The sequence below is a fragment of the Saccopteryx bilineata genome, chromosome 1, assembly GCF_036850765.1.
Source record: "Saccopteryx bilineata isolate mSacBil1 chromosome 1, mSacBil1_pri_phased_curated, whole genome shotgun sequence".
NCBI lineage: Eukaryota > Metazoa > Chordata > Mammalia > Chiroptera > Emballonuridae > Saccopteryx > Saccopteryx bilineata.
This window is the reverse complement of record NC_089490.1, coordinates 264978582-264993378: the sequence shown is the minus strand read 5'-3', so window position 1 is coordinate 264993378 and position 14797 is coordinate 264978582. Positions and strand designations below refer to the sequence as shown.

Below are 14797 nucleotides of genomic sequence, written 5' to 3'. Positions count from 1 at the left end.
TCTTATGTTACCAAGACATCTTTCTTTTGAAGTAAAAACCTCACTCCCTCCTAGATTTGGACTTCCATAATCTGTGGTCTCTGGAAGCCTCAAATAGTGATACCTCAAGCTCACACTGGTTGATTTGAAATCCCTGTTTAGGTCCCAGCATGTGACAACATGCTCCACTCTGATGACACTTTTCGTTTCTAATAATAGAGCAGATGAAGTAATATTGCAATTGATGTTCCCCGAGATTTGATTGGATAAGTGCATAAACTGTGGAGGGGGAAGAAGGCTGTATGGACGGATCACATTAGCATTCCGGTCCTATCAATGTGCGGGACCGCGAGCAACGTCAGCCGGACCGATTCCTTGCGTCCGCCAGTCCCGCCACTGATTCATTTGGGATCCTCGAACAGATGAGCCCATAGAGACGAGGGATCAAGGCAGCGGATTAGAGCCAATTGCCTGCGTTGGGGACTGCCAGCCCTTCTAGGCCTGGCAACAGGGGAGGGAGGGGAAAGACGAACCCAGCTCCTCTGCGGGAAGACACTAAAACAAGAGCGACACTAGCCCCCCACCCCCCACCTTGCAGCACAAGCTTTGAAAACTGCTCCCCCATCTAATGGAAACTCGGCACTGCCGGGAGGCGCGTTCCTTCTTGCCCAGCCTTGCGATCTATGCCCAGCGGAAGGCGGTACGAACCCCCGCCAGCGCCCAGCTCCCGGGACAGGGCCAGCAATGCTACTGAGCAGAACTTGACCGAACCTCTTCCTCGCTGCTAGTTGAAGCGATGCTGCACAGCACAGCCAGTGCTTCCCCGGCTCTCCTTCAAGCTGAAGGTTACCCACCCGCGCAGCCAGCCCCAATCCTGTGAGTGCCGCGCCTCGGTCCTCGCTCCGGCGGCTCGGCGGCGGCGCGCAGGGCAGCGACTGGGCCACCCGTGCCGGGGCGCACTGCACCAGCGGCTTGGGCTTGGTGGATGTGTATGCATGAGTTCTGCACCGAATGGGCGCAAAAAGCGCCCCAGCCGGTCCACCCGCTCCTCGCTCTTTCAGATCAGCAAGCCCCAGCTGCAGAGCGGGGAGTGGGAACGCAGGGGCAGTGGCTCCGAGAGCGCTCAGAAAACCCAGCGAGCCCTGGACGACTGCAAGATGGTAGGTAGAAACTGCGCCTCATTTTTTTTTTCTTTGAGAGGAGGTGAAAGAACCGTGTATGTTAATCGTTTGTTTGAGTGCCAGCCACTCCCCTACCCTTAGCTCCTCCATGCCGATCACGTGCACTGGCACTATTTTTAAATCTGCAGTCCCCCAGATTTGGGGTGACACCCTGGTGGTAACGGCCCCAAAAAGAAGTGCCACAACAAGAGCCTGGGGGGTCGTACCTCTACCCCGTCTGAGAACGGTGGATACGGAAGACACGGTGAACTGGCTTGCTCACCAGGGAGGAAAGGGACAGGGACATGGGGGTGCTGCTTTGTGAGGAGTCTGTAGCAAACAAACCCAAACAGAGCGCACCCGGGGCACTGCGGAGGGGACGAAGGTTCCAGCTCAGAAGCTGTGACCAGTCTTCCCATCCGGCTCTGGAGCCTGAGCACTACCGTGCCCTGTGGGAGGTGAATGGTTTGCTGATTACAACCTACCTTTGGCCTTGATCCCCACGCAACTTCAAATTCATATCCTAGCTGTAATAGACGGGAGCGTTCCATGGGAGAGTTCCCAGCATTGCTCTCTACTGACCTGGGAGTGGCAATGGAAACGCTCCAAATATTCTTTCTTGCTCTTCAAAAACTGAGTCTGAAGGTGGGGGGGGGGGGGGGGGATAAGTCTAGAAATAGATTTTCAATAACCAGACTTACCGATGAAAAATGAACAGTTGCCTAGGACAGAGAGAATTTACCATCTTTATGCCTTCATCTTTCAATAATATATAAGCTTTTAAACTGGAGATTGGGGAGGTGGGCGGGGCTCAAGGGTCAGTGTAAACCCCTGTTTATGTACAACAAAACAGGAAATTTTATGATCTGTTTCTTGAAAGAAACTCACTTCTTTTCCAGCTTGTCCAAGATTTCAACACGCAAGTGGCCCTGTACCGAGAGTTGGTCATTTCTATTGGGGACGTCTCGGTCAGCTGCCCCTCACTCCGGGCGGAAATGCACAAGACAAGAACCAAAGGCTGTGAAATGGCCCGTCAGGCACACCAAAAACTTGCTGCCATCTCAGGGTAGGAGACTCTTTGCATTATTTGGTAATTCATATACAGGACGCATGCATGCTCACAGATCTTTATGGTCACCAAGGCCTTAGAGATGAACTCTGAAAATTTGAGGTTTCAACCAATCACCCCGAGATCAGGATTCTCTAAACAAACCAAAGGCCAAATCATAACCAAAGGTAGTGTAATTGTCATACCTCAAGATTACTTTGTCATCTGCTGCTAAAGATCTGCACAAAAGGCCTGTGCAATAGAAAGAAAATCTTTGGTAAATCCCAGATTTACTAAACTATTTTTACCATGAGCTAAATTCCTATGATACCATTTTAATAAAATCCCTAAAATAAAGTCTTGGATCTAATTTACTCTCTTCTCTGTAGTACACGAAAGGAAAGTTTTTTTTCTTTGGTTGTTGTTTTGTAATTTCTCTGTGCCTTGTGTGTGTGGGGGGGGGAGGATATAATTGGCATGTAGCATTATAATAGTTTCAGATATATAACATAATGATTTGCTATTTGAATACACTGTGAAAGGATCACCAGTGAGTCTAGTCAGCTAACATCTATCACTGCAGAGTTCATTTTTTATGTGTGATGGGAACTTTTAAGATTTACTCTTAACAACTTTCAAATATGAAATATGATGTTATTAATTATGATTGTCATGCTGTACCTAACATCTGAAAAGGATGTTTTAACATAAGAAAACTTTTTGAAGATTGGGATAATTCACAAATCTAATTAAAACTAAGCTGCTTACACCCCCCCCCAATTATTTTCATATTTTTTTATTATATTTGTGGATTCCCAATCTTATTTTAGGTGATCATACAGTAAATGAAAACTTTCTGGGGACTCTATCCACTTCTTCCTGGTCTTTCAATATAAGGAGAATGGTTAGTCATGGATTTTGTTAATAGTTCCTATTTTCACATAAGTACATATAGAAAGGAAACAAAAGAATTTTTATACAAATACACTAAGTATTTGGTTCAGCTTGGAAATAGTCTTTATGTGTAGATATGGCTTTACCAGAATAGAAATGTAAAGCTAGACTCACTTGATAATGTTGTAGAATGACCACTTGTAGGAATCATATCTAATTTACCTATCTGAAAGAATCATTCTTTACCATTGTTAATGCCAATATCATGTATAATGACTGTTATTGAGATATAAAGATTACAAAGCTATATGTTACCTCTCTTAATAACTAGTTTACATTTGAAAACAAGCATTTTTTTTAATAATTTTATTTTTTTAATGGGGCGACATCAATAAATCAGGATACATATATTTAAATACAACAAGTCCTGGTTATCTTGTCGTTCAATTATGTTGCATACCCATCACCCAAAGTCAGATTGTCCTCTGTCACCTTCCATCTAGTTTTCTTTTGCCCCTCCCCCTCCCTCTTTCCCTCTCCCTCTCCCCCCTTCCCCCGTAACTACCACACTCTTATCAATGTCTCTTAGTCTCACTTTTATGTCCCACCTACATATGAAATAATGCAGTTCCTGTTTTTTTCTGATTTACTTATTTCACTTCGTATAATGTTATCAAGATCCCACCGTTTTGCTGTAAATGATCCGATGTCATCAGAAAACAAGCATTTTTTATCATGAAAATGGACACACTTGAAATGAGGAAAAAATAAAATGTTACAAACCTGCTTTATACAGTAGAAATTTTGAGAAGCCTTATCCTTTTCTTTTTCAACTGTTACACTGTACTTAACAGGAAGTGAATATAGGGAGTGAATCTAGAAGGTGAAGGGAGATTAAGTGTTTTAGGAATCAGGGGAAGAAATGCAGCTGTCATATATACCAGACAAGAATGGAAGAAAAACAGTCAGAAACATGAAGGGGAATAGCGGTGAATTAAAAATGAGAGCAAAACAATGATTCCAAAGGAAAAATAGGTCTAGAACAGATCATTAATGCTCAGGGCTAACAGCAGCATCTTTGTAAACTTTGCGTCCAAGAGTATACGATGGGGTCATATCTAGGATCCCTTTACACTGGAACTCAAATTGATGACAGGTTCCCATTAGAGAAGGTGGACTGGAGAAATGAGTAAGGTGTTCAATTTAGTGTATTTTACTACACATGTGAAATTCAGGTTTTTTCTAAAGGTTTAGGGAAAAAAGAGCCCCAAACCATTGCCTGAACGTTGACTTTTGAGGATTTGAGGTAGACTTTATTTACTTGGGGGTTTATAGCCTTTGCTCCTTGCTTACATGTTACCTGATGGTTGATGTTTTCGGGGGCAGTTTCATAAGAATTAGTGGGAACACATGTTTTTCTTATAGCCTTGCAAAGGTAAGACCAACTCGATAAAATATTCTAGGATAGAATTTGAAATGTATTCCCTTGAAAATAATAATTAAATACAATTTAACCTTCTTTCTAAAAAAAAGTGACAGCAGTATAATTGAAGGAAATCCCTGTTGCTCCTCGCCATCTGGGCTCCATTAATGTAGGCTATAATTCCCTTAGTGGCATTCTGCTCCTGTTGCTGCTAGTTATGTGGGCTCTCATTTCAAACTTGACATGCAGCCTGGTAGGGAGGCTATAGGATCCATCTTAAACTTTGAAGCAGGTTGAGTAAGTCAGGCAAAAGGTTTGGGAGCAGTGTATAGAGAGAAAGTCTGGATTTTTTAAGAGCGTTATTTGCCATCACCATCCTGCTAATTCATGCAATAATCCTCTGAAGCAGGGATTATTATTATCTTTATTCTACACGTGGGCCTGAAAGAGGCTAGGGAACTTCCCTAAAGCCTTGTACCCTTGCTTCAGGACCTATGCTTAGATGCTCCTGAAGTCCGTGAAAGCCTCTACTTAATGCTGCCACTCAAAAAAAGCATTATGTAAAAAGGAACAAAGTACTGAGACATGATAATGTATAGATGAACCTCCAAAAAAAGTATGCTAAATGAAAGAAGCCAGTCACTAAATACCACATAGTATATGACTCCATTTATCTGAGGTGCTCAGAGAAAACTCCATCTGTAAGAAACATTAATCCTTGCCTCGGGCTAAGGGTGGGAACAGGGAGTGACTGCAAATGAGTTTAGAGGATCTTTTAGGGGATGAGAATGTTCCAAAATTGAATTGTGGTGATGGTTATGCAACTATATATTTACTAAAAATCACTGAATTATACATTTTACTGTGTGAATTTTAAAGTGTGTAAATTTTTTTTAAGATGTGATTACCATCACCATGATTAACATTTGCCTTTCCTTGGCTTTATTTCTTTCTACGTACGTAGCTTTTAGTGAAAGGGATATGAGCTATAATGGATGGGGAGAGAGAAAACTTGGCTCTCCGTCCATTCATCATGATGCCTGCCTGACAGCTAGCATCCAAGCACCAGTGTGCTCTGTGTGGAATTACAAGTGAGGGAAAGGAGCGAATCAGTTCACTCATTTCTTACTAACCTCCACTACTCCTTTCCTGTCTACCACCTGGTTTGGGACCAGAGACAGACTGGATTGAAGGAGAACACAGTAAAAAAGAGGACAAGGCAAAGCAAATAGAAAGATAAAACAAGGCATTTGAATGAAACAAACTACAAATCCTTCATTTCTTTTATCCCTGACCAACTGGTGACTACAAAAGAAGGAAACTCAGACTGCGTTTCTCACTAGCCGGCCGTGGGTAGGAAGGCCATCTTCACACACACAATTGGCCCTGTCTCCTTGGACTTCCTTTCCAAAATGACTTCTGGGACACCTTTGAAGAATCCTGAGGGCTCCATGGCACAGAAAGAACTAATTTAGCTTAATTACCATATTTTATATTTGAGGAGTCTGAAATTTAGAGGATTTAAGTGACTCTAATGTTAGAGACAATGTGCTCAAGTATACATGAAGATTTTGCAGTCAGGCCGACCTGAGCAGAATAATGTCTTTGTGACCTTGATGGAAATAGAGTAACTCTGAATCTCAGTCTGCTCGCCTGTACTAGGTGTCGGGCTCACTCGTGTGGTTGGGAGGATGAAGGGAGCCGGGTGTGCGATGCCCAGCCTGCCGTGGCACTCTGCCAGCCTGAGGCTGCTCTGTAACTGGAACCCAGTCTCTCACTCCCTGGTCTAGTGCCTGCTCCACCGACCACACCACCTGCTGAGAACAGAGAGAGAGGAGCACAGCACCTAAGCTCGGGGTGACCGGAGGAGCCAATATCTTCCAGCAAACCCCGAGAGTTTGTGCTACAGCTAGTGGGCTGGTAGTTAGGATTCCTGTTCCTGTACTGCTTCTGTGATGTCTATTGTCCTGGACTTTCTTCGCTGCCTTCTGTTCGTATTTGCTGATGAAAGTGAAAGTGAAGTATGATAACGTGAGAGGCAGTATATTGTGCGATGGGAACAAGCATTGACCCTAAATCAAATTAGACCTTGATAAAATCCTGGCTTTACCACCTCTTAGGTATACTGTACATGTGTGTTGATGTACAAGTTACTTAATTGGTAGCCTGGTATAGTGGTTAAGTACACAGACTTTGGAGCCAAATTGCTAGTGTTCACATTTCATCTGTAACATTCACAAATAGTGTTATCGTGGGCAAAGATATTGTCTCTCCTTGCCTCAGTTTCCTAATCAGCAAAATGTGGTTAACAAGTAATGGGACCAAAGTGTTAACATCCATCAAGCACTTAACAGACAGGAAGTGCTATTATGAAGTGTTAGTGTAATTATGAATAAGATTTAAATTGAAGAGGTCAAAATACACTTATACAAAATATATTTATCCATCAAATATTTTTCAAATAAATATTTTGGCTGGAATAAATTTTTGCTTACCTTACTTTTTATATTATATTCTGATGAATTTTCTAGGGTGACATTTCCCAGATGGTTGTCAAAAGGCCTTTTCTTTAAAAGCTTAAAAACAATACAGATATGTGAGAATTTAAAAGCAGCTTAGGAATATTTTCTTTGCATGAATTGGCCTAGATGCTTCATAAATCATGTAATTTAGGCCCTGGCCGGTTGGCTCAGCGGTAGAGCGTCGGCCTAGCGTGCGGAGGACCGGGGTTCGATTCCCGGCCAGGGCACACAGGAGAGGTGCCCATTTGCCTCTCCACTCCTCCGCCGCGCTTTTCTCTCTGTCTCTCTCTTCCCCTCCCGCAGCCAAGGCTCCATTGGAGCAAAGATGGCCCGGGCGCTGGGGATGGCTCTGTGGCCTCTGCCTCAGGCGCTGGAGTGGCTCTGGTCGCAACATGGCGACCCCCAGGATGGGCAGAGCATCGCCCCCTGGTGGGCAGAGCTTCGCCCCTGGTGGGCGTGCCGGGTAGATCCCGGTCGGGCGCATGCGGGAGTCTGTCTGACTGTCTCTTCCTGTTTCCAGCTTCAGAAAAATGAAAAAAAAAAAAAAAATCATGTAATTTATAAAATCTGTTTGCCTAGTTCTGCTACAGGCTGTGTGACATTGGACCAGTCTGTTAAGCTCTGCACATCTCAATGAGAGGGTTGGATCTGAATGACTCTGAGTCTTGTAGCTTCATCATTCCAGTGTTCTGAGTTAATTCATGTAGAATCACATAGACTTTGTTGACAGAACAGAGCTATGAAAACACAAGCACTGTGGAGGGAGTTTGAAGATTAAAATAATTTGTCAAGCTGTGAAGATAGTATAATCACCCGAAGAATCTTAATTTCCTAATGGCTTTCTGCAACAATCGAACAAATATTCTAGAGATCCAGACCCACAAATATCAGATGTTTCCCTCCAGCAGTTACTTTCCTGACCTGCCAAGCCTATGTCCCTCTCCTTTTCTCCTGAGACCTCTTCTCATGTCCTTTATTCTATTCTTTTACTTATTGGAGGGATCCGTTTTAGTTTTACGTGACTCCTAGTTGACTTTTCTGCTCTGTTTTTTCCAGGCCCACTTCTAGCTTGTTCCTGTCCATTCCCTATTCTGTTTACTGGGGAGGTGAGGAGTGGGAGAAGGTGAACAGAGCACTGAGCCCTGTCATCAGTAATGCTCCCTTCCGACCCTTGAGCTGAGACAGCAGCAGTTGGAGTCGGGGAGGGGGTGTAGAGTATGAAGTGCTTGGTGATCACGGAGGAGGCTCTCTCAGCTTTCTTTGCCTCACATTTTGGAGGCAGCCTTAAGTGTTAGTTACAGAGACCTGGCTGGCAGGCATGCCAGCCCACCCACTTGGTCCTTTACTTTCCCTTCGGATTACAGGTGTTTTTCCTTTCAAATTTTAAACTCTCAGTGGTCATACAATGAGAGGTTAGTTATATCTACACCATCAGAATTATGCTATTCATCAGCCGTAAGGCTAGGAGAACAATTCTGTATTAGTTTGCTAGGGCTACAGTAACAAAGTACCACACACCAGGTGGCTTAAACAATGGAAATGTTTTGCCCCTCAGTTCTGGAGGTTAGAAGTACTAGGTCAAGTTGTAGGCAGGGTTGACTCCTCCTGAGGGCTTTTGATGGTTTGCTGGTGATACTGGCGTTGTTGAAACATTTCTGCCTTCATCCTCACATGTCCCTCTCCCTCTGTGTGTATGTCTGTGTCCAAATTTTCTCTTTGTATAAGGCCACCAGTTATATATTGGGTTAGAGACCTACCCTACTCGAGTAGGACTGCATGCTAACTTAGCTTACTACACCTACAATGACCTATTTCCAAATAAGGTCACAGTCTGAGGTATTGGGGATTTCAGCAAATAAATTTCGGGGGGGGGGCAGACATAATTTAACCCATAGCTTAGTCCTTTGAAGCATCTGCAGCAGAATGCACACTTTGGCTTGCTTTGTCCAACGGGGATGGAGTTTTTCTCAGCACTATCTGCATAGTCTCTCAACACTTTTGCACAAAACACTTCCCAGTACCCAGTGTTTTATCATTTGCATGACTGTAGCTCACATCAGGGGTTAGGGCTGTGACCACGAAATAGTATTCTTTCAGTATGAAATGGATGTGTTCACAATGGTACTAAATCCCCAATATCATTAGCACATTGCTCTCACCAATTTAATTACAAGTATCTGAAGGTGGAACAAAAAATCCTAGCACAGAAGAGAATACTGGGGGGAGTAGGAGAGGCACCTGGCGGTTCACACAGAGAGTGCTCACATGCTCAGGTGTGAGTGGGAGAACTGAGCAGGTCGTGGTCACCTGGCAGTAGCATACTGCAGCTGAAGGACCAAAAGCATACTCTGGAGCAAGTGACAGAGCCCTGACTCACACCAGATTAAAGAAGAGTGCTATTATTAGCAATGAAACTAAATGCGATATGAAATCCAGACAAGTGCTCTCCCGTTGCTTGTTGAAGTTTAGCCTTTTTATGTTTGAACGATCTAATGACTTTCACCTTGTTAAAGCCTTCTTAATAAATTTTCCAATTAGAGACAAAATTACATTCTAAACCAAACTTTAGGAAAATCTGTCCCTTTGTTATTTATACTGTGAAGTACAAGAAAGCAAGGCCATGTTCATTCATGTTTGCACCTGAGGGGTAAGTTTGGTGAGACTATGTGTGTCTTGTTTGTTCATTAAGGTGACTTAGTATTTTAAAATCTATTCTTGTGTGTGTGTGTGTGTGTGTGTGTGTGTGTGTGTGTGTGTATTTTTTCAAAATGAGAGCAGGGGAAGGCAGACAGACTCCTGCATGAGCCCAACTGGTATCCACCCGGCATGCCCACCAGGGGTCGATGCTCAACCCATCTGTGGCGTTGCTTCACTGCAACCGGAGCCATTCTAGCGCCTGAGGCAGAGACCATGGAGCCATCCTCAGTGCCCAGGCTAACCTTGCTCCAATGGAGCCTTGGCTGAGGGAGGGGAAGAGAGAGACAGAGAGGAAGGAGAGGGGGAAAGGTGGAGAAGCAAATGGGCACTTTAATGTGTGCCCTGTCTGGGAATCAAACCCAGGACTTCCACACACTGGGCCAATGCTCTATAAAATCTATTCTTAAAAGAAACTGTCTTGACATAGACTCTAATAAGAATTGAAAAATGAGATTAACTTATATTTTATGACATTTCTGTTCCATTTGACGTTTTTTTCTGGCTTGTAACTGTAATGCCGTTATGTTCATTTTTAAACAATGGAGGGCATGAAGAATGCACCTGAGAGGGATTGCTGAGGCACAGGTGTTCATTATCACAGTGAACGCCAGGCAGTGTGTATTGTAGAATTACCCATAAAGTACTTATGTCTAATTGAGGTTATCTGATAAAACATCGCCCTAACAACTATCTGCTTGGTGGCTTTATGCTGAATAGTTAACCATTTTCCATTGAGATTACCCTTTAAATATATTCTTTTAACTTTTATCCCTTAAGAGTTTAGTTGTGCCTCATCCAAAAAAATATCTGCAGAAGTCAGAGCTTGAGAGCAGTAACTATACCACCAGTCAGTTCATCCATTTCTTCTGCTCAACAAGAGATGACTTTTTAAAAAACCTCTCATGAAAAACATTTAATTGCTTGTCTAAATACATATGGAGTCCTTGGGTTACGACACAGTTCCATTCCTACAGCAGTGACATAACCCAAATTTTGGTGTAAGTCAAAACACACCCTAGCCTAACACAAACAGAATACTTGCGCTTTTAACAATCCAAAATGGCGTAGGAAAGCATACTGGGGGAAGCCAACTCCCTCACTCATACGTGCAGTTACTGTGTATTCTTCTGCTGCACTCAGCCAAACTAGTTCATCCATGTAGTTCATAAGAACGATGCTAATGGCATAAGCGGAAACACTCATGTCTCAATTTTTTTAAGTTTTTATGGTAGTGGGAATCATAAACTCGAAATGTTGTATATTCAGACTGTCGTAACCCGAGGACCCTGTATATTTAAACAAATATTAAAATTTGTGAAATAGACTCATGTTGCTATAAAGTAAGCCTTTAAATAGAGGAGCTAATTTAGCAAACAAAGGCTTTCCATCTAATAGAACACTCTAGACACCATCAGCTTAGTAAAAATCAACAACATTTGCAGCTGTAGACATCTAGTAAACTAGCACTCTCTACCAGTTTAACTAGTTGGAGCAAAGGAAGGAAATACATACTAACCAGAAGGCAAACCCCTAGTGCAGGCAAGGCCAACATACGCCCGAGGGCCGGATCCAGCCCGCGTAATGGGTTTATGCGGCCCGTGATTAAATTTTTAATATTCTCTGCATGATGCACTGTGGGAATGAAATAAGTGGTACTTTTAAATCGTTATAGATAAACTACGATATCTAACCATTGTACAACAATGAAAGTTAAAATCTCAGCTACTTAGAAGCGGAAGCATCTTTGATTATTGGAAATCGAGATATTTAAGAAGATAGTGATATGCGGAAAAGAATTCTGCGTGTGACTAATCTAGGGTTAACTTCCAATAATTGGTTGAATGGATTCGTGATACTTCTTTATTTTTTTTAAAAAAAAATTTCATTATAAAGATTTACAACTTTGGTACTTGTCTGTGCAATTTTTATAAGTAATTGAATAATGGAAAATATGGAAATTAAAAAATACTTGCCAGCCCTGGCCGGTTGGCTCAGTGGTGGAGCGTCGGCCTGGCGTACAGAAGTCCCTGGTTCGATTCCTGGCCAGGGCACACAGGAGAAGCGCCCATCTGCTTCTCCATCCCTCCCCCTCTCCTTCCTCTCTGTCTCTCTCTTCCCTCCCGCAGCAAGGCTCCATTGGAGCAAAGATGGCCCGGGCACTGGGGATGGCTCCTTGGATCTCTGCCCCAGGTGCTAGAGTGGCTCTGGTCACAACAGAGCGACGCCCCGGAGGGGCACAGCATCGCCCTCTGGTGGGCAGAGCATCGCCCCCTGGTGGGTGTGCCAGGTGGATCCCGGTAGGGCGCATGCGGGAATCTGTCTGTCTCTCCCCGTTTCCAGCTTCAGAAAAATACAAAAAAAAAAAAAAAAAAAAATACTTGCCAAGGAATATTTAGTAATCTTCAGCTCAACTTATATTTGTGAACAAACTTTTTCTTTAATGAATCTAAATAAAAGTACAACAAGGTCAAGATTGAATGGTTTACATTTGGATGCTGTGTTAAGAATAGTTACTATTGCCTGACCTGTGGTGGTGCAGTGGATAAAGCATCAACCTGGAAATGCTGAGGTCATCAGTTCAAAACCCTGGGCTTGCCTGGTCAAGGAGTTGATGCTTCCAGCTCCTCCCCCCTTCTCTCTCTCTGTCTCTCTCTCCTCCCTCTCCCTCTCTGTCTCTCTCTCTCTCTCCTCTCTAAAAAAAAAAAAAAATGAATAAATAAATAAATAAAAATTTTTAAAATCTAAAAAAAAAAGAATAGTTACTATTTATATAAGTATAGAGCAAGATATTAAAAAAATAATAGGTGATACAAAGCGCCTCAACACGTCACATTAGTTTTTTGTTAATTTGTTGTACTAAATTACTTACATTTATTCATAAACAAATTACATAACAAACTTTTTTGTATTTAACATTTTTTAATTTTAATATTTCATTCGACCAGTGAAAAGTTTTTTTTCTAATCTGGCCCGGGGGCAAAAACTGTTGGCCACACCTGCCCTAATGTATTCTTTAGTCATCGGTAAGTATCTTGATGTCCCTTTGGCCCTGACTCTGTCAGTTACTAAATCCTGTAGTGTTTTATCTTTTTCAGTATCTATTGTCTCTCTCCTTTTTTTTTTCTTTTTTACCCATTTATCCAGCCACTCTCTTAGTTCAGACTCCTGTCCCCTCAGGCCGTCAACAATTGCAGTGCCTTGCAGTTGGTCTCTTTACTGTAAATCTCTCACCTCTTTTCAATTTATTCACTAGATCCTGACTAATCCTAAAATTCTTCTCTGATCTTCTCTTCTTTGCTTTAAAACCTCCAAAGGTTCTCCATTGTCTAAAGCAGTGGTTTTTAACCTTTTTACATTTGAAATGAGAGAATTATTTCGGGGGAAGGCAAAAATCACCCTGAGCATAAATGAATTCAACTGAGATCACTGGGTCTATAATCTTCATACAACATCAGGGTGGTTAACTCTTTCCGGACCAGCATGAAATTTCTGGTACACCAGTCCACAGACCAGCAATTGAAAACATGTCTAAAGCAGTGTTTCTTCAAGTGTGATGCTTGGACTGCTTGTCTTAGAATCACCTGGGATACTGTCAAACCTAAAGAAACAAAATCTCTGAGGAGTGAGGCCTGGAAATCCAAATTATTAAAAAGCACCACTCCATCCGCAGGAGACCCTTGAACACACTAAATATGAGGCCTGTCAGCCTGAAGCAGTGATTCTCAGCCTGGGCTACACATTGGAATCATTGGGGAAGCTTTAAAAAATTGCTGATGCTTGAATTCCATCCCTAGAGTTTCTGATTTAAATGATCTGGGACGTAGCCTGAGTATTGGGGTTTTTTAAAGCTCCCCAAGTGGATATCTTTATCAAAGTGGATTATATTTGGCTGCATTTAACAGAAAATTCAAAGGAGCAGCTGCTTAAAGACACCAGCATTTATTCTCTTACACAAAACCGGCCCAAGAGCGGGTCATTCAGAAGCTGGCCTGTCACACCATGAAATCATCATTCTGTCGCCCATTCGAAGTTTTTGAAAGGTTCAATCAACCTCATTTTGGGATACAAGTTACTACAGGAGCCACACCCATCAGTCCAAGTTCAAAGTAAAAGGAAAATGAATGGCAAAAGTCCCCACTTCCCAGCTGGGTCAGCCCTCTTGCTGCAGTCCCGAAAAAAACTTCATCCAAAGCCGCATGGCAGGGCACGCCCACCACAGGGAGACTGGGAAATGCGTTCTCTGTCATTGCCACCTTAAAGGAGGACTTTATTATTAAGGGAAAGGGAGAGGCTGGATACTGAGAAACAATTAGCACAGTCTGTCACAGCCTCAACCTGTGTTTCTGACTTATTTTTTACCATTTAAACTTGCAAATTCTGTACCTATTCAAACTATCTGCTTTCTATTCCCTCCATGTGTGTAATAGTCCACACCTATGGCTTCTCAATGTGAAGGCATGCTCTTTGGCTATTAAAAGAAATATGTTCCTCTTCCTAAATGTCAAGATCTTACTTGCTGTCTCATCATAGCCCGCCGTACTTCTCACAGAGAAAACCAGAACGGAGGGCAGGGTCTCAAGTGGAGTAAGATTTTACTGTTTTTAAATGGATTCATGGAAAAGCTAAGTGGTTCAGGAAACCACTTGGGAGGGCAGAAAGTTAGGCAGCGTGCCTTTGAAAGGGCTCAAATATAATTTTCATGAGGCAGGATGTGAAATGGGATAGGGCTTGCTAAGTCGTAAGGAGTGGCACTCAAGAAATCAATTAAAAAAATTTTACCTGAGATTGAGTGGGACTCTCTAACCCATAAGACCATAAATTATAAATTTATTCAACATCTGACAATATTCCCTATGGGGAAATGTATTCATTTGCAGCTCTGACAGCCCTCTTTCTTTTCTCAGAGCCTATTCATAGAGCGCTCACCATATTTCACATGTACTTTTAGGTGCTGGAGATACAACAGTTCTGAACAAAACAGACAAAGTTCCCACACTGATGGTAGGGATGACTGAAAATTGCTGTAGTATGATTATCTGTGTACCTGCCCACTTCATACTAGAAAGTCTCATGC

The 14797-nt window shown here is 42.7% G+C and overlaps 1 protein-coding gene across 1 annotated transcript in view; it reads left to right on the top strand.

Annotated features, from left to right (window-relative positions):
• The first annotated feature begins 304 nt into the window (after positions 1-304).
• Positions 305-14797, top strand: part of RGS7BP (regulator of G protein signaling 7 binding protein) — a 113459-nt gene continuing 98966 nt past the window's right edge. The window contains exons 1-2 of the mRNA XM_066242503.1: positions 305-1139; positions 2039-2205. Of these exons, the coding sequence (XP_066098600.1) occupies positions 975-1139; positions 2039-2205 (332 nt within the window). The 5' untranslated portion in view covers positions 305-974. The remainder of the gene's footprint in view (positions 1140-2038; positions 2206-14797) is intronic.